This window comes from Grus americana, chromosome 8 (genome assembly GCF_028858705.1).
Source record: "Grus americana isolate bGruAme1 chromosome 8, bGruAme1.mat, whole genome shotgun sequence".
Lineage (NCBI taxonomy): Eukaryota > Metazoa > Chordata > Aves > Gruiformes > Gruidae > Grus > Grus americana.
In genome coordinates, this window is record NC_072859.1 from 30343866 (window position 1) to 30367435 (window position 23570).

The 23570-nt window shown below is 56.9% G+C and overlaps 1 protein-coding gene across 3 annotated transcripts in view; it reads right to left on the reverse strand.

The window, feature by feature from the left end:
- The window catches only part of SSBP3 (single stranded DNA binding protein 3), a 54443-nt gene extending 31096 nt beyond the window's left edge, over positions 1-23347 (reverse strand). For 2 of the 3 annotated variants that reach the window (XM_054833117.1, XM_054833115.1), the window contains exons 1-4: positions 22955-23347; positions 22741-22813; positions 22521-22582; positions 21786-21870 (exon numbers count right to left, since the gene is read on the reverse strand). In XM_054833117.1, coding sequence (XP_054689092.1) covers positions 21786-21870; positions 22521-22582; positions 22741-22813; positions 22955-23010 — 276 coding nt within the window. In that variant the 5' untranslated portion in view covers positions 23011-23347. The remainder of the gene's footprint in view (positions 1-21785; positions 21871-22520; positions 22583-22740; positions 22814-22954) is intronic. The other variant, XM_054833116.1, reaches the window with a different exon arrangement.
- Positions 23348-23570: the final 223 nt, after the last annotated feature.

Sequence of the window (23570 nt, forward strand, 5' to 3'; positions counted from 1 at the left end):
GGAAAGAAGTGTCTTCCCACTTGCAAACAAGAGTTAATTATAGAAAAAAAAGCCCAGGAAAGCGTTAAAACCATCTGTGCCATGAGGAAGAGGCTGGGGCCGGGCGGGCGCAGGCAGCAGTGCTGACAGCTGCTGTGTACAGGCAGCCTGGACCGCTCCCCCCGCGCCGCGCCATCCTCCCGCCCCGCCATCCTCGCCGTGCCGTCCTCCTGGAGGGGTGCACAGGGCAGGAGCTCCAGGTTCGGCAGACGAGGACACTGCCAATCCCCAAAAGTGCCACGGGTGGCACAGAAGGGACATCCCTGGGATGCACAGCGCAGCCTCACTGGGAGCCTTGTCCTAAATACGTCCCACCGAAGCATCGCACCAGTACATCCCGAGGGACAGACCTCTAGGCACCCATTTTTACCCCAAACCCTAGGGAAACGAGGCCCGCATGATGACGCCAAGCGCCCTGCGTTGCCTCTGCCGGCTTCTCGGCAGGGCTGAGGATGGACGTGCCTCCTGCTGCGGGAAGGATGGGGTCCGTGGGAGGCCAGCGACCAGCCTGCCCGGCTGCAGCAGCGCCGCCCGACCCCGCAGCCGGATCCCAACCGCTTCACAAATATTTACCTAGTTGGTTTTTTAAACAAACCCGAAATGCTGGAGAGTTTAAAGTCCATGTCCCAAAGAGCTCCTGTCTTGCTCTTGGCCTGCTCTCAGGTCCCCAGCCGCCTGCCCGGGGAGTCTCTGGGCTCCTGCGCCCTGCCCTGACCCCCAGATTTTAAAGAAACTGCAGGCAAGCAGGCAGGCTCCTGCCGGGTCCGGCAGCCGGGCCAGCGGCAACACTTCTGCCTCTTATTTTATTAGGGACATTCAGGCTGGATGATGCCTGGACACGCAACTGGTGCATTTCAGAGGAGAACTCACGCTGATGAGCTTGCATATAGATTCACCACAGAAAATAATTAGCCATAATTAAGGGCTTCTGGTTTATGGCTCCAACAATTGTTTAAACAGCAGAGCCCTGTTCAAATTAAGTTCAGGACTCGCCAATAAATATTTCTTTACCGTGATACGGTTTCGTTCCAAACTCCTGCTCCGAGCAGGCAGCCCAGGCTGCTCAGATCAGGGCCACTGCTGCTTCTCCTGCGAGGAGGCACAGGAGCTGCACGGCTGGACCCAGCCCCAAAACCACGCTCTTTTGGAGCAAAAACCAGTTGAGGGTAAGAGAAGGGAAGGAGGAACGGTAGGAAAAAATTGCTGGGAGCTGGAGAAGATGAGAGCGGATGAAGAGCAAGAAGGTGCTGCCGGCAGGTGGACGGCTTCATGGTGTGGCATGGGCACCAGCGCCCATGACATGGGCACCAACACCTGTGACATGGGCACCAGCGCCCGTGACATGGGCACCAACACCCGGTGGCACAGCCAGATCAGCTGGTGTTTCAGCTCACCAAGTCAAGAGGAGCAGTTTGAGGCTCTTCCATGTTGCATCTACCCACAGGCTGGCCCCCGCCCCACCTGCGGCGCTCCCTCCCTATGGACAACATATGGCACGTCTCACCTCATTAGAGCCATAACTAGCAGAAATAATAAGCAAGTATTAACAAAAAATCTAAACTAATGCACTAGAACAAGCTCTTCGGCACCGAGGTTTTTTGGTGTCCCCCCAAAACCCTGCTCCAAAAGCCAGCCGTGGTCCTGCAGTGTGCTTGTGCTCCACACCACCAGCCTGGGCGATATCAACTGGGCAAAGCAGAGTTAAATGTGAAGATCAATATTCATATCAAGGCAACTTCTAATAGATTTCAGTTGGTTAAGCAGCCCTGGGGCTGCTCAGGGGGCATCCATGCAACTGGAGCAAGGACCTGGCGAGAGGGAGTCCCGGGCTGCCGGGGCAGGACGCAGGAACCATGCGTGGGTGGAAACCTGCAAGCAGCTCTGCAATGCATATGCTGAACGTTTACTTTCTTCCCACTTTTTAATTAATGCCAGCCCTCCACGAGCACTGGTTGAAGAGGAAATCCATCGGTGTGCCACCATCCATCACAAAGCACCACGCTGTGATGCCGTCCCACCACACCACGATGCAGTCCCACCACACCGGACCGGGTAAAGCCCTTCTAAAGGATGAGAGGAGCCCACATGATGCCCGGCACGGGAGTTCTGTCCCCAGCATAGCGGGGACATTGTGTGGGGATGCTGGCCCTCAGCCTGGGTAGCTTTTCCTCTCCAAGGCAGGTCCTAAAGCCACCTCAGGGCCACTGAGTATGGAAAGCCTAGATGTTGCCGCAAATCAATAAAAGTCTCTGTGCTGTTTCCTTCGAGGAAAAGGAATATTTCCCCCTGTCGCCACTTCTTCCAGCAGCCAAAACCTCAGAAAGTGCTGGGAGCAAAACCTTGATGCTGCTCTGCCACCCAAAAGAACATCTTCATACACGTTTGGTGCCTCCCCAGAGGGACATGCCGGGAGCGCTGCTGGCTCCTGCCAACCGCAGGGTTTTTCCGCATATGAACTAGGAGCACCGTGGGAAGTGCGCAGGGAAAACGGCCATGTCATAAACCAACTCAACTTTATGACCTGAACGTTTTAAGATGTAGCAGGAGCCTTTGTACTGTGGCCATAACTGCAATATATCAGTTAGCCATCGCTTCCACCAAGATCTAGCGCTCTAGATTTTGCAGCAAACGCTGACTTAAAGACCCATATCAAATACATTATGATACCACTGTTTCCCGTTACCCACGCTGATGATTCAATTAATTCAAAAACAGCAGTGAAATTTAATTTCACCATTAACCCTGCAATCCCCAGCAACCGCCAGCTGGGAAGATGGCAACCACCTGCCCAAGTTTGCATGGACCGGAGGGGTGGGAGGCGAGCGAAGGGATGAAAGATAAGGAAATATGGATGTGAGTGGAGAAACAGTACAAGGCAGCACGGTTTCTAAGCCCTTTGCAGGGGTAGAAAGCGTAGGAAAGTTTGCAGGAGAGATGGACAGGGAACAGACGAGGGGTTGCAAAATAGCACCTGCAAAGGTCTTTATTCAAACCAGGCTTCCACTCAAATTCACATGGTCCTGCACAACTCCGAAGACAAACACAACGCAGAGCACAAAACATGCTGGCGGCCGCCCTCCAGATGGGTAAGCACCAGAGCCTGCCGGGGTCTCCTCTCAGATCCATCAGTAGGGCCAAGGGTTAACAGGAGCCGTCACATGGAGTGTGAACTCCATGAAGGCAAGCTGTTCTTTTGGGGAGGGCGGGTGAGGGGGGAAGGTTGCCCTTTAGAGATCTGCAGCGATGGTTTGCACGTAGGCTCAGGCCTCAGGTCAAGTGGGACTCGCCCGTGGCTTCATCGGGCAGCCCAGCTCAGCGTGGAGGAACAGCACAGAAGGGACACGGCTGCCCGACGAGCTTTCCTCCCCGACACGCGGCCGGAGAAGAATAGTTAGCCCAAGCAGAGCCCTTCCATCTGCTTTTGTTTTCCAGTCTTCAGTCCTGGGCTCCGCTAAAGCCCCTGAAGTCACCGGGCATCTGTTCTCCTCCACCCATCGCAATCTGCCAGCCACCACCGCTCTGACAGCCATCCATCACGCCGTAATACGCTGACCACGAGACCCAGTGGGACGTAATTTTCAAGTCAAATGCAGCAGTTAGCATAAAATAAAGCATTGCCCTGGTTTGGGTTTGGTTGCTTTTTTTTTTTTTTTTGACGATTCTGCAGCTGCAGCAAGGGACTCAGTATGCAACAAAAGTGAGGGGGGAAAAAAGGCACAGGAAAATGGCAATTCTACTCTTCTGAGTCATAACAATTATGACGTTGTGATAAGAAACGTTTTCTATGAATTTTTAAGTACCAGTAATCCTGTTTTGCAATTGTCCCCTGGGATCAAGGCGACAGATTGAATGGGGCTGACAGTTATTTCCATCCTGACGAACGCGGCTCCGATGTGCCGTCTCCTCCCTCCAAACTTCCCGGCCCAGCTTTCAGCCCGCTGCTCCGGTTTGTTTGGTGCAAGCGTTGGCTGGGCCACTGGTGTGACCGAGGACATCTCCAACAACCTTGCAAAAACCACCCCGCTGGCCCCAAACCCCAAGTGCATATTTATTCGTGTGCCCATAAAGCAGAGCTGCTCTCCAACAGCACGCGCGGGGAGGAACGTGCCCGATAAAGCCCTTTTTCCTTGCACGTGCAGCTCTCCCCTCGAGAAACCTTCAGCTGAGAGCTACGAGGCAAGATGAGCATCTTGGTACCCCCCGGTCCAGCCACAGCAAAAACCCTTGTGGGTCCAGGGAAGATGGGAATCAACAGCACCGGATGCCAGGGAAGAGCATCACTCGATGTTTCAGTGTTTGAGACTCCAAAATTTCCATCACCCCTGTAAAACCCTGTAGATTTGTCTCACTGACACCAAAACGGGCTGCAGGAGAAGGTGGCAGAGAAACACGCCTTTTTGTTAAAGTCTTTTAGACCGGGAACAAAACCAGTTCCTTTTACCTCTTTTGTAAAATGAGCACCATCATCGGAATCAGTGCCGAGGAGCGAATTTGTTTGCAGAGGATCAAATAAATAATGGATGACGAAGGAAAGCTGCCACAGCGAGACTGCTCAGGAGATGCTTCGCTCTACGCAGCCTTTCCCGATATGCTCGTTTTTATGGTCCCTCGTGCAGGCGCCAGCCCCAGCGATGCTCCCCAAACCCAGGTACCAAGCGGTGCACCGACCAAAGCGACACGCTCCAGGACAACGGTGCCTTACGGCTGCTGTCTTTGGCAGCCGGTACGTACGACAGGGACGTGTTTTAATCGCCAGCGGGCGAGGAAAGAGATGCGGGATGTGCTCCTGCAAACCCAGAGCATTGCACGGTACCCAGGGTACGAGCAGCCCGGCACAGAGCTGCATCCCTGGAGGGAAGCCCGGCTCGCCATCCTCCAGCACCAGCCATCCTCAGCCACCAGCCTGTCAATAAGTCTCAATCTTAATACATTTAAAAAAAAAAAAAGGAAAAACTAAGTTTCTGCTTCCCTGCAAGCAGTCGCCCTGTGCCTCTCCCACCTCCACCCCGGGACTGCTCCGTGCCACCACACCAGCACCCTGCACGAGCGGGGACGATGCCCCACACCCATATACAAGGGAAGCCTGGGCCTTTAAGCACTTATATAGCCAGAAGACATTAAAACCAGCCTGTCAATTTAGATGCAAATTTATTTTAGATGCGACAGAGGGCTTACAAAAGAAGGTGCTGCTAGGATGCTGTTTGCTTCTGCTAAGGCTGTTGTGATTTGGCTCCCAAGGGTGTTGGGATGGGTGTTGGGGGAGCTTGCGGGATGAGTTCCGGGATGCAGAGGCTTTCACGTCTGGATCAGTCCCTGGCTAAAACCTGGCTCCGTAATGACCAAAAGCCTTTGGGCCGAAGGATCTGCAAGGTGCTGCCACCGGGGAGGTGCAAGCACAGAAGCATGCCCACCACCACCACCTCCTCCGTGCCTCTTCCCAGCAAGTCCTCGGTGCGATGTTGCTGAGACCGGAATCCTTTGTTTTCCGCTTTGTTTTCCTTCCCCGAGCCTGGGCAGCCCTCCTTCTCCTCCTCCTCCCCATCCCCACCACCACCGCCGCTGCCGCCCTGGGGCCAGGCTGCAGCCCCGCAGGTCCCCGGGGCGGTTTCTCAGAAAGCGTAACCATTTCTGCAGAAACTTTGGCAGCTTGGGCCAATGGCAGGAGTTTCTTTAATCAACTCAAATTGCATTTTCTGCAGATAAGTCTCCCACTCTCGGCTGCCAAGAAAAAGCCAGCCGGACGGCAGCAAAAAAAAAAAAACAAACCACCAAAAACCAACCCCAACACAACCCCCCCACGGAGGCTGCAAAGTCACCGCAGAAGCTCGCGGGATGATTATTTATAGCGTTCCCCTCTGCAAAAGACAAAAATAATTGTTCCAGCCCAATTACCGAATTTCTGAGCGCTCAGCTTGGGGGTAGCCACCAAAGCACCGGGCCTCAAGTCGCTCACAATTAGCGCCCGGTGAGGTGGGATGGCTAACAGCGGTGGGCATCTCCGGAGAGCCGGCATGCTGTAGGCACAGCACCGCTTCCCGGATGCAGAGTTTTGGTGAGGAGGACGTGTCTTATGAACGTAACCTCCATAGGGTTGAGCTGGGTCTCCGAAGAGGTTCACCAGTAAAGCGCTGAGCTCTAACGAGGTTTCTCTGCAGCCTGTGGTGAATCCCAGAAACCCCCATAAAGGTCTGACCACACACGCCGGCTGGCAACACACATGGGGAAACGTTGAGTTGGGTTCCTTCCACCCTGTCCTGCAGCCCAGCAAGACCAAAAGCCTTCTGCAGCCCCCCGCACCACCAGTGAGCCTCGCCGCTAGCTTAGACGCCTTCCTCAGCCGTTTCAGCCCTCCCTCAGCTTCCCATCTCTCCTTACAAGCCCTCTGGTTTTGTTTGGAGAGTGTTTTCCTTCTCCCTCAGCTCAACCCACCCACGCTGCCTCCGCCTTTTCTATCAGCAGCGAAGGCAGGTGAAAAGGAGCGGCCGTTTCGCATGGGAAGAGGGGGAAAGCGCCTGGTGCCTGCTCCGAGTCCCCTACCTCTGAGCACCTTCCCAAATATATAAAAAAAATTATACATACACACCGAAAATGCTGGTGGTGGAGCCAGCGGAGAGCCTTTGCCACGGCTGCCAAGGACAAGGACACGCAGCAACCTGCTGCCTTCCGAGGGAGGAAGCCCGTGCTCCCTCTGCACCCCAATTCTGTGTCTGCTGGCTCGACCCATTGGGAGGTCTCAAAAAAATATCGGTTTTGTAAAAGAGCAGGTAAAGCAGAGCAAAACCTGACTGCTCCGGTGGCCCAAGCCAAAGAGGCAGCAGGAGCCTGGCTGTGGAGGAACCCGCACGGACACCCGGAGATGTTCCCAAAGCAAACCCACCAACAAACCGTGCATTTCTTTTCAGAGATAGCCTAACATTTTTCCACATCGGGGAGGGAGTTTTCCTTCGGTATCTGCTTTGGGAGGACCATGTCATGCTTAGCCGCTCTCATGACAGCGATTGCCCAGGGTCCCCGTGACATGCACCCCGTGCTCCAGAGCACCCAGTCGCCAACACGTGCTACCACCTCAGGCAGTTAGTGAAGCTGCAAATGCTTAAAAACCCCCACATTTTGAGCACCCAGACCCTGCCCGTTCCCTTCTGCATGGACTCATCCCACCCCACAACCATCCTCATCCCAGGAGCTTTTCCTCCCAGGTGCAGATAAAGAGGCTGCACACCCTCACGGGTACCCACCTCCATGAGACACCTCTGACCAGAACCAGCCAGGGCTCAAGCCTGCCAGCCTGGGCTTCAAACCTACCTAGAGGACCACAGAGTCCCTGGCTGGGAGGATATGGGGTGGCGGGGACCCCGACTTTACCCCAGTAAGCGCTGCCCCCCCCTCCTCGCAAGACTGTGCCGGCTCCAGCCGCTCCCGCGATCCAAGCGGAGCAGATGGCACGCGCAACACTTACGGCTTCGCTTTCCAGCCACCATCGCAGAGCCGCTTCTCAGCGGGGCGGAGGCGGGGGGGGGGGGGGGAGACAGCTTTTTTTTTTTATTTTCCCTGGGAATTTTGATTTTCTTTTAAAAAAAAAAAAAAATTTAATCCTGCACTTGAGACCCGGGAGCCCCTGGCAGGCAGAGCGCAGTGCTCTGTGGATGGATGGTCCGTGCCGGCTGATTGGCAGTCCGTCTGTCTGTCTGTGCCTGGGGACCCAGCTGACGACCCAAAATCCCTGTTGAGAGGGACAAATCCTGGAAAGCCTCACAAAGCAGAGATGGGGGGTAGAGAAAAAGGGATGAAGCAATCAAAAAAAAAAAAAAAAAAAGGGTTCTCTAGGGATTTTGCTGGCTCACCTGGATGGCCTCCCTTTTGATGGCTCATCCCCTGCTCACCGAGGGGCAGCTTCTGCCTCTGCCAGCCCGATGGGGCGGGCAGGGGGTCACAGAAGCACATCCCGAGCAGAGGAGACCCAGAGGAAAAGCCGAGCCATATGTCAGCTGCCTGGGACATTCGGCAGCTGGGGGACCAGACCTGCCCGGGTCCGATGCTGCAGCGTGCCACGGTCCTCTTGTCTTACACCAATGGCTCAAACCAGGTTTTTTGCTTCCCAGTGGAAGCCAACACCTAGAATGAGGTTGGGAAACCATAAATCTGGGCATCACAGACACCAGATTGCTTTCAGCAGCCACGCTCTGCGCAGCGCTCGGCAATAAGTAACAAAAAGTCTGTGCTCTGCGCCGCTGATTTCTTGTCTGGGGATGCATAAAACCTGGGAGATGACAGATCGGCACCTCAATCCAAGAGCATCCCCGCGCTCGCTCTGCCGGAGAGGCGGATAAACAAAGGCGGCTCTCCCCGGCGTCCGCAGGCAGCTGCCACCGCTGCCGTGCAATAGCAGGAGGTGGGGGGGGGGGGAACCAAAACAAAAGAGGTCTGCACCGCCGGGATCCGCGGGAGTGGGATGCTCCCGGCACTACCCCGGCCCCTTTATTCTGCTGGTACCCGCAGGGAGTTGGCCCCGGCCCCTCGGACACCTCCCTTCCCCGGGGGTCTCCTTGCCCAGCAGCGGCGGTTGGATGCCAAGGGCAGTGCGTAACCACCTGGCATCGCACAGCGAGGAGGAAAACATCTCGGTTTTGGGCAAGGAGCTCAATGGTGATTGGATCCAGGTGCGGCAGTTTTGTGCCGATGGGTGCTGCGGGGTGTCCCAGACACCCACGAGGTGTCCCGTGAGGGACTGCACACGCAGAAGAGTTTGAGCGCCTGTCCGACGGCGGATTCGGTGAGGGCAAATATTTGGCAGGAAGGTTTTCTGATGCGGTTTACTTAATTTAGACGGCCTCACCACTGGCAAGGAACGGCGGGTGCTCACCAATGCTTCTCATGGAGCGGTCGTGACAGCAAGGGAAAAGGGAGTGTGCTGGGAAATGCCAACTCAAGGATGTTTCCAACAAAAAAAAAGGAAGAAAAAAAAAAAACCCTAAGAAAAAGGCCATGGCTGCGGCACCGAACGCCCAGGTCTTGGCCCATCCATACGAGGGCACGTGCCGGTTGCACTCGCCTGGCCTTGTGAGCTCGGAGCAGCCTAAAGCAGCTGGAATTACGCTGCTATGCTCCTCCCAAACCCACCCTCTTTCCCCAAAAATGCTTGCTGGACCCCTACATCCCCTCTCCATCCCCTTTACAACCACTGCAGACCCGCACTGCCCTCTTCACGCCCCATCAGTTTGTTGCTGGAGCCTCAGCTCCTCGGGTGAGAGCCCCGCTCCTTCACCCCAACAAAGCAGCACGGACCCCAAAATTTGGGTTCTGGAAGTGCCAACGAGAGCATCGCTAGCCCCCGAGGGCCGCACAGGTTATTCCACCAGACCACCACGGCAAATCCTTCGGAAGGAGGGAAGGCAAGGCAGGAAATCATCTTTGCAACCCCAAAGTTGACGATTAGCACCAGGGCTGTGGGAAGCCCTCTCCTCCTCCTCCTCCTCCTCCTCCCCGGGCACCAGCTCCGGGGACCCACCAGCGCCTGGGGAGGGGACCGTGTGCGGCCAGCCCCCCCCCAAAAGGCTTCACCGAGGAATGCCGGGGGCGGCGGGGGGGGAGCAGCCGTGGCGGCGGCGCTGGGAAGGGAACCAGCTGGAGAGCCGCAGCCTCATGAAATAATGAAATGCCAAACCAACCCCTGCATCTTCCACAGTCTCTCAGGTCACCTACCAGATTAGGAGGCCTGTTGCTAAGGCAACCATATCTTGCAAGTGCTAGCTGAACTTCCCCATCGTTTTTAACCCTTTAAGGAGCAAAAAAAAAAAAAAAAAAAAAAAAGAAAAAAGAAAAAAGAAATAATATATTAAAAAAATAAAATAAAAGGATAACGTCGATGATACAGCCCGCGGGAGACTGGTGGAGGCAAGGGGGGGGGGCGCGGCTGGGAAAGGGAAATAAAAGAAAAGGCGCCCCAGCAGCCGCCTCCCGCGCGATGCACGCCGCGCTGGCTCCCTTCCAGGCGGCTAATAAAATTATTCGGCATCCGCGCACGCACGCGAGACCCAGCAAACTTTCGATGCGCTTGGCACGGCAGCAAGGGGGGGGGAAAAAAGCCCCAACAAAAAGTCAGGTTACGCATATGAAATAGAGGCAAACAAAGCAAAAAATGAAACTTTTTTCTTTTTTTTTTCCTTTTTTTTTTTTTTTTTTTTTAAAAATACAAGACCTCGCGGCCTCGCAGACGCCGGGCAAGCCCTGCCGCCGCGGCAAGCAGCCGGCAGGCCGGCGCCGCGCAGGAGGGGACAGATGGCCGGCGCTGCGCCCAGCAGCGACGTCGGGATGGAGGCAATGGGCGCCCACAGCCACCCCGCCAGTTTTGCTGCAACCAAGGGCCAGGAGCATCCATGACAGGGATGCACGACTTGTACTCTGTGACGATAAAATAAAAAAAATAAATTAAAAAAAAAAATATCTCCCTCACCATTGAGGGACCACGTCCCAGTGGGGTGATGGGGACCACGGTCCCCCTCTCTGGGAGGATAAAAGCCCCATTTTGAATGCACACAAGCATGGAGCCCCAAATATTGCAGCTTGCTGGGATAACAGGGAGGCCTGCAAGCAATAAGAAGGAAAAAAAAAAAAAAAAAAAAGAAAGAGCAAGGCAAAGCACAGGCAGCACAAGGGGAAAAAAAAAAAAAAAGGAGGGAGGGAAGAAAGAGGCATGGAAACGAGGAGAAAATGTGGAGCGGCATAAATCAGGCACACGGGGGGAGCGGAGCCGGGGAGGCACGGCAGCACGTGCTGCGTTCCAAGCGCGTGGGCAGCGCACGCAGCCGGCTCCTGCCCAGCAGGGTCAGCACCGGGAAGCAAACCGGCCTCGTGCCCCAGGGAAAGGGGCTCCCACCTCTCCCCCAGGTGCTAATTCGGCGTGGGGTATTGGCTCTGCCACCAAACATCATCGTTGTTCCATCCAGCAACGTCTCTTGGGGAAAGAAAAAGCCTCCGCTGGCGCAAAAGATGCTCGATGGCAAAAATTTAGGGGATCCCCCTTTTTGCATCTCCCCTTGCCACCCTCGGGCCAGGGTGGGGATAACAAGTGCGACAATTCCTGCTGAATTCCCCTCAAATGAGGGCAGCAAGACAGGAACTTACTCCCAAAGCTACCTTCTTCCCACCAGCCCGCTCCAAAATCACGACAAAGAGAGGTGCAAGGGTCCGTGCAAACCCAACCCCGCTTTGCTCTGGCGCTGCGGTGACACGGGCTTGCGGCCAGGCCACCATGCCAAGGGGCTGCCGGCATTGCCGCCTGCTCCGGTCCTGCCCCCCGACCTCACCCCTGCACCACCACCCCTGCACCTTGCCAACTGGCTGGCAGGAGAAACTTAATTAGCCATGTCCATCAACCCCAAACATCTGTAACCAGCAAAATTTACAACCAGAAATAAAGAGGAGTGACCTTCGCGGTGTTGAAAGACAGTTGGGTTCTTGTATTACAACGGCGGGGACAGGCAAAATTCATTATCTCTAATAGCCATCCTTATAACCAGATTAAACACAAAGGCAGCAATTCCATATTCCCTGACTCACCACCGTCCCCATCCCGCGCCGAGGGGAGCTCCCCTCTGCCGCCGCGCCGCTCACGCAAACCCCATCGCTGCAAATTCAGCTGATGTTTATGCATGCGGCGATCTCCATCCCTCCGCCCCAGAAAGACAATACCCCGGCTCGTCCCACCCCGCCGGGCTGGGGACACCCAGCTGGCATCACATCCCTCCCGGTCCTTCTCCGGGCAGCACCGGGGAGATGCTCGGCTCCCCTGCGAGCATCCCTGGGGTACCAGCTTCCCCCCACGCCAGGGATGCCGCGGTGGTACCCACTGCGGATCTTTGCTCACAGGATGCAAGGGGAAAAAAACACCTGGTTTTCAGCACACAACCAAAGAGAGCCTGACCCTCCAGAAATAATCATCGTCACGTCCCAGCGCACGTACGTTCCCAAGCACGAGGGCTTTTGTCCTGAAGACACAGCCAAGGCTTTCACCTCTGGCTGCGAGATGCACATGGTGCCAATCACTGGCTGGGGAGCGAGAGCCTGTTATTTTCATCAGAGGATGTTCTCCAGGGGGACCTTCAGCTGCCAGCCAGGAGAAACAAGCCACTGGAGAAAACTTGAGCCTCCTAATGGCTTTTTCTTCACCACCCCCGGCCCTGGCAGCGGCACGAGGGCAGCTCCTTCTCCAGAAGATGAGCACCAGTGGGGCCAGCTGGTTTCTCCAGCGTTCAGCAGCAACAAGTCAAACTGCTTGGAAAACACTTAAGGTTAGGGGGGGAAAGCTTCAAATGGACCAGGCGGACGGTGCACCACGCTGGAGCAACGGTAAAAGTTAAAATTAATTAGCTGGCAGGATGACAAAGAAGCCATTGTGCAGCACAGTGGAGCAATCCAAGTACAAAGGCTTTATATAAGTCATGTTGAAAACTCCTTGATGACTGCAGGTAAGGACGGACAAGCTGTCAGGACGTGCCACAACACCCTGAAGGGCTCTGGGACAAGCAACTAAATGTGCTTTTAACGATGAAATGAGCCCTGGGAGCCCCAGCCTGGACTTTCTCTCTAACAGAGACTGGCAAAGGCATGAAGTGCCTGGGCGTTATCAGTGTTGCGATGCCCAGGATAAATCAAAACCAGCTGGTTTGAGTTTTTCCACAGAAAACTGTGTTTGAGCTGTGCTGAAGATGCCCACGTGCAACACAGACCAGCATTTGCTTCCTTGTGAGCTCCCACCTCCATCCCCAGCCATACCCCACCAAGAATGCACCTTCCAAAAGCCCCCCTGACAAGACCAAGCGTTTCGAAGCGTGGCTGTCCCTGCCCCAAACCAGACCTGCCTCCTGGTTCAGGCCTTGCAGAGAAAGACCCCAGCAGCCAAAGGGTCTCCATCACCAACAGGCAGACCTCAGTTCCACTCCTCCGGGAGGAACTGGCACTTTCCCAGAGCTGCCGGGGATGCAGGAGGGGTGCAAGGGGGGGCTGAAGCTGTGATGGAGAGTCACCTCACCGCTGCTACCAGCCACGACCCTCCCCAACCCGCAGGCAGACGGGTGGTGGTGCGGGGGGAGGCTGGGCGTCATTTACACCCCACCAGCTGCATGGCTCTCCAGCAGAGAGGGGCCAAAGGGGAGGGAAGCATCTCTTCCTCCTCCTCCTCGCCACAAGTATCCCTCCCACACAGGCTACCCTTATCCCAGTGGGTGTCCCCCCCAAAACCAGGCATGAGCACCCAGCAAGGGCCGGGCAGAGCAGGAGGATGCTCTGCTGGGTTTTGGCAGGGGAGCGGAGCCGAGCGCGATGCTGCAGCCTTATCTGCCCACCCCAAACCAAGGCGTGCTGCGAAGAAGCACCCTGCCCCCTTCCTTGGCATGCGCCTCCTTTTTTCATTTAAAAAAAAAAAAAAAAAGGAGAAAAAAAGCAGCAAAAAACACCAACCCAAACCAAGCTCCCAACTCCTCCCCGGCCCAGAAGCTGAGCTGCAAGGTGCAGCTTGGGGGGGGCAGCAGCTCCCCGGCTGCTGGGAGGGGGCAGAGCAGGACACCGCTCGCTGCCCACGGGGGTCATGCAGGGACTTTTCCTCCCTTACGGTTGCCAGAAATTAATAACCAAGTGACGCCAAGGCTTGGGACACCCTCGCAGTGAGTCACAGCGGCGCTGGACCGGGTGTGATGGCAGCCGCACAGATGGGAGCCGGGGCGGGAGGGGGAGCACAGGAGAAAAGTCTCACCAGGTAGAAGGGACTGGCTCTGGGCTGGTGTGCCTGCCGGGAATGCCATGGGATGCCGGGAACGCCATGGGATGCCGGGCAGGTTGCGCTCACCGGCAAGTTAGAGCCGCTGCAGTGCATCCTCTGCTTCGGTTTGTAACCGAAAAAATCCCAATTCTAGGTGCGAGCTCAGCCCTGTGAGGTTGTAAGAAACCAGCCCAAATCTGGGGAAAATGGGAGGGGAAACACCCCCCCACCCCCCCCAACCCTGTTTGAGGTGGGCAGGAGGGGCGGCGAGGGCTCATTTTCACTACAGAAAGCCATCGCACCCCAGGAGGAGAGGCGCCGGATCAAATGTTCAAGGGTTGATGCAGAAACATTAAGAGAAAAAAAAAATTAAAAAGAAAATGTTAGCTTAAGACACAGCCAGAGGTCTTCCTTTGGACTTTATCTTGAGGCAGCAGGCTGCAGCAGCGCTGCCTTGCACGCGGACAGACAGACAGACCCCGCAGCCTCCTGCCCAGCCTGGGGAACACAGAGATGGAAATCACCTTGCTGTAAAGCCACCGGTCGTGGTGGCAATGGCCATGGAAGAGGAAGAGTAAGAGCACTCGATGGCTGGGTGTGAAGCACTGCTCTGCCCCGCCGCTCCAACCACGTGCCAAATATATAGGCACACGCACGTATATCTATATCCATATGCATATCTTAATTCTACACATTGCATAGATATAATTGCATGTACACGCACTCACATATATTTTGCTTAATTCTCATGTTAGCAGCCTCCATGCATACAGCATTAAACTCAGGCAGGAAACTGGGCATTTCTTCTCTTGTCAAAAAAAAAAAAAAAGATTTAAACGCACAAACCTGAAACAAAAAAAAAGCTAGCCTTACTGTGTGGGGGGGAAGCTGCGCCCCACGCATGCTTAAACCTTACCCAAAGCCCTCAGGGTGCCCTTCTCGCCCTGGCCAGGAACAAGGGATGGCCGTCACCGCCGCGGATGGGAGCAGGGAGGTGGTGCTGGGGTGCAGCTGGGTCCCACTACGCGTGGGAAGCGGCACCCACAAGCAGCTGCTCCGTATTTTGGAAATCCCCCCCCCTCGACTGCACGGCTGTAGCTTTGAACTCAGCTCCTGGCACTTGTGGCCACAAGCAGGAGTTTTGAGACGAGAAATAAACCAAAAAAAAAAAGACAAAAAAACATCCCCACCCCAAAGGGAGGCGAAGGCGAGGTATTTGTTTACTTGCAAAGAGCCATTTTCACTCGCCACCAGCCTGGAGGAAAACACTGCTTCTGCCCTGCTGAGCCCCCCAGCCCCGGGAGGGGGGGGTCTCCCCCCCCGGAGATCTGCAGGGTCAGGACTCAGAGGGAGAAGCTGCTGGGAAATAAGGGGGGGGGACGTGCTCGTGGGCTGAGCAGAAGCTTCAGCAGGAGTTTCATAACCTGACCCACGAGCAGGATGCTGGTGAGGCAGCTGTGTGATGCTCACGGGGATACAGCCCACTCCACGGTCCCCGTGGGCAGACCCCCGCCATCAGCCAGGGTGCACGAGGTGCTCCAGGCGCTGCATCTCTCCCTCTGCCATCCCCTGTTCATATGAATCTCATGGAAAACCAGGACCAAACGCCGCTGCAGCGGCTCCCCCACCTCCTCTCTAGAGGACCCCCCCATCAGCGAGGGCTTCACGCAGCCGGGTGCCATTTAGGTGGTGCCGGCTCTGCCGGGGGGGCGTGCACGGTGAAAGAGGAGAAAGAGCTGGAGCCCCCCGCCTGCTCCGCGGGACCGGCTCCAGCAGCTGTTTCCAATAGATCCAGGGACGGAGGTACAAGAGAAAAATAGGGAACAAAAGGTAGGAGAAAATCCAAGTTTCCAAGGTAAGGAAGGAAATGATCAGGAGAACAGGAAAGCCTCGCTCGTACCCAATACACGGCGTCCTGACCTAACGAACCTCCCCACTGCCCGCCACAGTGGGACAGGGAGCCCCCCCCGCCCCCGTGCCAGACCACCGGCCAGCCTCCCCGGCACAGCACGGCACGCCGGCGCACGGCCCCTTGCCCTCTTTGTTCCTCCAAAGGGACCCCGGAAAGAAGGGGAGGGCAGGGCTGTGAGCTTTGTGCTCGTCCAGAGCCGAGCATCTGCCGGGGGCGGCCGCTCCTCCCGCAGCCCACCGTGCCGGCGGCGGGTCCCCTCGCCGGCCTCACCGCGCTTGCCCACGTGGCCGCGGCGCCGCCGGGGCAAACAATGGGATGGCGCGGGCTGCCGTGCTTGCCACGCAAGGCCTTCCTCCTCCTCCTCCCCGCCACGGGCTTTGCCTGCCACCGGGACCTGGCCCCCCTCAAGCACTGGGCGGGGGTTAAAAAAAAATAAATACAAAAAATGCACAGAAAATTTAAAAAAAAAGACTCAAATCCGCCTCGTTGCTGCACATCAGTTCATGCAAGGCGAGGGCACGCTGACCCATGCACACTGAGATGGGCGATGGGGATGGCAGAGCGGTGACCTCCCTGGGCAGCACCCAGGGGTGCAGGGGGTCCCCACCCGTGGCACAAACCCCCACCTGCCCTCCCATCATCAGCCGGGGCTGAAGAAATGCTCCCCTCTCCTCCCGTCCCAACCCGGGCTTTTCAGGAGAAACCCCTCCTGGATTGGAGCTGGAGAAACTTTACATCTTCACACCATTTGTTGACATAAAATCCATCCCCTGCCTTACTTTTGCAGAGGCACTTGGGGTGGGGTGGAGGGGGGGGGAACGTCTGTTTCCATTTGAAACTGTCAAAATTAGCATTCAGTAATTAAAAATCACACCCTTTCTCTTAATAACCTAACCAGCATGATACAATCAGGTTGTGCCAACTCTTTAATCTAATTGACTAATTACAGATTTTAATTTAGTCAGTTACTGAACAACTGTTGACAATTTGTTTTCATTAGGGACAGAACAGGATAAATATTTAGGCTCCCCAGTCAAAGACTAAGACATAAGCTCTGGGCTCTGACCTCCGGTTTCGCACCGGCGGCTTCTCCATCGGCATCACCCATGGAAAGATGCCGCACCAAAACGCCCCGGTCCCACCGCCGGGCAGTGGGAAGCGGAGGTTGCTCCATCACGACAGCCGATATTATTTAAAATATAAAATTAAACTAGTCGGGCTTCACACTGTGCTCCCGTAAAAGCAGGGTGGGTTTGCAGGAGGGATGGGCACACCAGTACCCTAAACTGGGAGGGAAGGCTGAGCCCAGTGCGCTGCTGGGGTGGAATTTCTGTATTTATTCTCTCTTTTTTTTTTTTTTTTAAGTGATGTGGAGTTTTGCAGCTGCTCCTGGCAGCCTGCCACTCCCGAAGGAAACTCCTCTCTCCGGTTACCTACTGGGGAACCCGGTCCCTGCAGAGCGGAGCTGGATGGGGCCCAGACGGAGCGCAGTCCCGCACGGAGATGGGCCAGAGCTGTGCGTGCCACCGGCTGAGCCCTGTGCCCGGGGCTCCGGCGATGCCTGGGGAGGCTCCCAGGGACCACACAAAGCTCTTCCTGACCCGTGTCCCTGTGTTACGCCAAATCGGCCCCCAAAATCCCTGCTCTCCTACGCAATATGTTTCTAATACAGTGGCTGCAATGGGCACATTGCAGAGGTGCTCATGGACCACCACCACCATTGCAGCGACACTCACGGACCACCACCATCTCGCTTGCTGGTCCCACACAGCCACGGGTGCTTGCAGCAAGAGTCTTGCAGCCTTTGCTGGTCCTGGAGCAAGGAGACAGCCTGGCACGGGAGAGGTGACAGTCCCACCGAACCCCTCGTGCACGCAGAGTGTCTTCTCCCAGGAGGGGTCCCACACCATCTCCCCTGCCACAGTGCCATGCCATGACGTGGCCACACGGACCCCCGGGAGCAGAAGATGCTGTGACAATGAGGAGATGTCCCCCCTGCAGCCCAGGGACACCCAAGCAGCAATGCTGGGACGGGGCATCTGTCCTGCAGCCAACTGGGCCACGCCAGGCAGAGCCAGCAGAAGAGGACCATTTCCCACACCTTGCCCCCAAAGCGTGGCCAGGAGGACACAGAGTGGGGCAAACATCTACGTTTGGGGGTCACACTCCAGTGCCTGGGTGACACCCCCAGCCTGTACTGCCAACGGGCCAAAACCCTTCCAGCCCCTTGGGTTTCACCTCGTTCCCCACCGAGCAAAGTCTTGCACATTAATGCCAGCAAGCCTGGATGCTATGTCCTTCCATCTCCAGGGGCTTCAGAAACCCCTCACTGAGATCTCAATCCAAGGGGAACCGTTTCAGATGAGGGGGAAGAAAAAGAGGCGGCCTTGGTTGTCCCCAACCAGGATTGGAGGGCATGAGCCCCAAGCACGCCATCTTTTCCCAGACCAACCGCCACCTTTCTATCAGAGCATCCTTCCAGAGCCAAGTTAGAAAGAACTGCAGCAGCTTTCCAAAGTTAAAAAAAGCCCAAACAAACCATAAATAAATCAATGCTTTGTGTTAATGGCAAGTTGAAGCCACCGTTCCGTAGGTCTTGCGCTGGAAAGAAATCAGCATTTCAAGCGCTCCCAAGTGTGGGTCCTTCTTATGGGGAAGCTGGGGGCAACAGAGGAGGGGAAGGATGAAGTCAAAATCTCCAGCAGCCAAAGGCTACTCTGATTTTTCTCTCCCGCACACTGATGCTCCGAGCTGGCTGTGCAGGCAGAGCAATACCACAAAAAGTATGCCGCAACAGTCAACTAGATTTAAGTTCATTTTCTGTAGCTCGAGGCCAAAATCGACTGAAGTGGTTCTGGTGATCAAGTTTTCTGCAATTCCCCTTTCTATGTATTAGCTCTTTGACAGAAATTCACTGCGGTATTTAAACTGGCAGTCATCACCACTAACTCAAATTGTATTGGCTTTCACGGCGTTGAAATGCTCAACTGCGACCAGCCATCGGCCAATTCCCAGATAACGCGGCGGCTGAAATCCCCTGTCATGCCGAGCGATCCCGTTGCAAGTTTGCTGGCTCCGGGAACGCGCGGGAGCACACCATAACACCGGCACACTCACCACGGGGCTTTGCCCGGCGGAGGAGCCCAAATCAATGGCTATGGGTTGAGTTTTAGGAGTTGATGGGTGTTCCTGGTGCTGTTAACTTGGATAAACTGTTTTGATATAGGTGGGAGAAGCTGACTTAATAACCCTCTGACCAGCGCAACTCGTTAGTCACGTTAACAGACTCGCAGCCATGCTGGAGACGGAAGGAAAGAGAAGCATGGTGTTCCTCCCACCTGCGCCAGGTGAATCCCTGCTCCCATCACCCCACTCCCAACAAGCACATTTCTACCGAGTCCCAGCAGCCTTTTGTCCTGGCTTTGGAGAAAAACCTCAGGGAAAAGGTAAAAAGCAATATTCCTCAGCCGTGGCAAGCGCCTGCAGCTTTCAAGGGTCTCCCCTATAAAACAGAGGTGAGATTTCTCTTTTTTTCCTTGCTAAAAGAGTTCGATATTAAAAACCAGAGGGGGAAATTGGCAATTTGTCCTGCTGCTCCTAATAGTTTTCATACGGTTATGCTGGGAAATTAAGTGGAAGTGACACAAATCCCACCGTTAGCACCCTGCTAACGAGGTGCACCGCTCCCCCTCCCGAAGACACATCTCCCTGGCGAGCACCCTTCCGGTGCTGGCTATGGGAGGGTGGCACGCCAAACCCCGGCTGGCCCAGCACCGCCATGCTGCTTCCGGAGCATCCCTCTGTTTTGTCCTTAGAGCCGTACGGTAAATACATCGTCTTTGGGGAAATAAACACCGTATTTCGTGCAAACATCGAGCCGGCCACGCAGAGATTGCCCATTGTTGGCCAAGTGTAAATATGATGCTCTACCAACCTGGGAGAAGACTTCTATCGGCGTATTTTTAACCACAACCACCATACAAAGTGACTCGTGACTCACTGGTCCAGCCCCATTTGGGGTTTGTACCCCGTTTTAGCTGCCACGCATCGCTGATGTTTGTGGGGTTTGGTGCTTGATAAAAAACCCGACATTTCGGCTCTGGCGCCCGTCAGCACCAGCAGCCCGCCCCGGCAGCGAGGCTGGCAGGAAACAAGGCGCTATTCACACTCCCTCGGTTATCATTCGGTTCTTCGGTCAATATTTAAGTATTGGCCGAGTAGGTCCCTCGCCCTGTAAAGTACACGTCGTGCCGGGAAAACACCGCTCCTCCGAGAGGGAACGTGCCGTGAGCATCTGCCACCAGCCACGGCGGGGAGGAGAAGCAGAACCCCCATTTTGAGGCCAAAACGTGCCCAGGGAACCCAAACCAGTGCCACCAAGCCCAGGCACAGGGGAGTGAAAATCTTCTTAGGAGTCTTTGAGGTAAAACCCAAAAGGTAAAAGCACTCGGGGCTGTTACAAAACTGCATTACACTGAGAATTAAAAACAATCAGGATTGTGTCTATTTACTGTAAGCTTAAAGCAACGTGTATTAAAGAAGTTTATGCGAATCATGTAATGCACTCAGGCCTATTGTTAGAATTATTACCAAGCTAAAAAAAGATTAATTTCTCTAAATACACTAAATCCTCAGACACGATGAGGAGACTGCTGTCAACGGAGCATTACCGTGTCTTGGTTGCTAATGTCATCTTCACCTGTGGCTTTGCCACCCAAAGATCTACCTTCGCCTTGCTCCTGATGAGCCTGCTGTCCCAACCGCGCTCCAAAAAAACCCAGAATTTGGCCCAAAACACCCAGGAAGCGAGCAGCTGCTCACACCGAGCACCGGTGGATGTGCCACCGGTTGTCAGCTCTGACCCTTGGTTCAGGAGTTCACCGTCTTAATCCGACCCAGTAAAAACAAGCTATGCAGAGAGTGGTCACGGGGAGGGACAGACAGACGGACAAACCCTCGCCCAGCAAACAGCCAGACCTGCTTCCCCTGTGCCCCGGCGGGACTGGCACCTTTCCACCCCGGACAGAGAGGAGAGGCGGCTCAGCAGCCGGCCGAGGCTCTCCGGCAGGCCAGCGCTGCCCGTGCCCCAGGGTGACCGCTGCGCCCAGCACCTGCACACAAGAGCGCCGCAGAGGTCCCCGAGACGCTTGCCCGGCGCTGCTCGTCGGCAAACCCTCGCACATCCCAACCCAGGCATGTTGGGGCAGCAATAAACTCGAGAAGAGAGGAAAAATGGTTTCCATACCATAGGCTCCCCGGAGCAGACAAAACCAGCTCCTGCTACAGGGTTTAAACTCACTTGACTGGGGTCCAAGCCCACAGCCAGGTGACTAATCCTTTGATGCAAATTCCTCCCGACGCTGCGATGCGGGCGACGCGCGCAGGACGGGAGCGGGCAGCCCACCCATCGCCCACCAGAGCCGACACGCTGTGCACCCTTGCTCAAAAGAGTCTTTTTGGGAGGCACCTCAGCCCCAGCATCCCACCCCAGGAGCATCGTCCCTGGGTCACGCTAACACCTCTGCAGAGAACAACCCGAAACACCGATCGATGAGACGCGCACCACCAACCAAGGCGGGGGGGTGGGTGGTTTCTGCAAAAACCACCTTCAACGAGCAAACGCCTCCACCTTGCTGGTCTCAAGGGAGGACTCAGGACAACCAAGGAAGCCCTCAGCCTTGCCAAAGGCGGGGAGATACTTGCTGGGGCATTCAACCACATTTTGGGGAACCCCCCCCTCCTCCCCACCGCAATCCAACCCCTGCCCACCCTTCCAGGTAGCCTCAGCATGAAATATCTCACCATGGAGCCTCTAGTAAACGCTTTGTTGTCCATTGCTATGCAAAACTGCTTAATTCTACCAGTAGCCTGCATGCCTTTAAGTGCTTAAGATAAGTATCTGAACTAATTTACATAATTGCAACATTATGAAATACTGTTCAGTCAAATCAGAACGCTGTTGGTTAAAAAAAAAAAAAAATCATGCTTTTGCCAGTCAGTTACGTTGGCTCTCGATGCGCCGGAGAAGCCGGAGCTCCCCAACGCTGTAATTACCGCGAGGATTAGAAACTTGTTACTCACGTAGTCATGAAAGGCTTTCGCTTCACTCGAATGTTCACAAGTGTCTCGCCTTTCGGGAGCTGCGCAGTAAAGGTCCCAAAACACGCTGCGCGGCGGAGAAAGCCAAGAGAGGAGGCAATTACTCATCGGGGCTCGCGCACCGAGACGGGGGGTCACCGGAGGTGAGCAGCCTCCCCACCCCGCCGGGCCCACGGGAAGGGAACTCATCCGGACCTGGCGGCGCACCCAAGCCCGGCACCGCTCGGACCTCTGGAAGCGCCTGACCCCAGGACGGGCGACGTTGGGTGTTTTGAGGCAAAAGTAGCCTTTAACGGGTAACCACCACGGCACTTAGGAACTTCTCCGGCCCCGCACGGCAGCGCTGCCACCTCGCCCTGCCTTCCCCCGGGTGTCCCGACGCCACAACTCGTTCTCTCCAGCCGGCCCCGCTGCCGCCCAGGCCTGCCCGCCGGCCTGCCGCCTGCCAGCCCGCCCGCTCCCGCGGGGCCGGGGGTGGCTCCACCGCGCCTCGGCGCCCTGCGGGGAGCGGGAGCGAGGAGCCGGGGCGGTGTGGGGCTCGGCGCGCCGCTGCTGACTCACGCCAGCGCCGGGGCTTAACCCCGTGGGGGCCGCGGTGCAACACCCCCCCCTCCCCCAGGCAGCCTGGCCGCTCCCACCCGCGACGGGGCACCGTGGGGTACTCGCACCCGCCTGGACTGTTTCCCCCCCCACACACACACACGCCCTGGCACTTACCACCACCAGGAGTGCAGGAAGCCGGGGGGCTCGCCCAGAGTGATGTTCTTCTCCCACCGGATCTGCGGGAGAGAGGAAGGCGGGGGTGGGGGTGGTCACGAGTGGGCGTGGACCCCCCCCACGCGCGGCGACCCCCCGCCGCCGCCGCCGCCCCGCGCAAGATGGAGGGCGGGCGTGCGTGCGGCGGCGCACAAAGGGCGCGGGGGGCGGCGGGGCTCACCTCGGACAGGAAGGTCTGCGCCGACTTCTGGGCGCCGACGTGCAGCAGGTACTCGTAGACGTACAGCGCCAGCCTGCAACAGCCGAGCGGCGGGTCGGCGGCGGGGGGGGACACACGACGGAGGAGGAGGAGCCCCCCCCCCCGCGCCCCGCACAAAGCCGCCCCGCTGCCGCCGCCCCGCTCTCCCCCCTCCCGCTCCTCCCGCCGCGCTTACTTCTCCCGCGCCTGCCCGTCCGAGGGCACCGCCGAGCCCTTCCCTTTAGCGAACATGGTCCGCGCCGAGGAGGGGGGCGGCCGCCGCCGCCGGGAGCCGCTCTGCCCGCCGCTGAAGGAGCGCCGGGGGCTGTCAGAGCGCCGGCCGCCGCCGCGCCCCCATCGCCCCGCGCTGCTCCGCCGCCACCGCCGCTCGCTGCGCCCGCCGCGCCGCTGGCCGCGCACCCGAACGTGGCCGCGCCGGGCACCGCCCCCCCCCCCGCCGACGGGCGCTCACCGCCGCCAATCACCGGCGAGGAAGGGCGGGGCCGACCCGAGCCACGCCCTCCTCCGGAGGCAGTGGCGGCGGGCGGCCTCCCGCGGCGGGGAAGGAGGGAGGGAGAGGGGCGACGCGCGGTCTTAGAGTCCCCCCGACTCAACCCGCAAGCGGCGGGACTTTCCCAGCACGGCGCAGCACTGTGGTCCTTTAAGGCGCCGGGCCGCGGCGCGCAGCGCCCGTTGATTGGTCGGCGCCGCGGAGACCTCGGAAGGGGGGCCTTGAAACCGCCCGCCGGGCGGTGAAGGAGAGGAAGGGGAGGGGGAGCGCGTCGGTGCGCCCGGGCGGGCGCTGCCTCTGG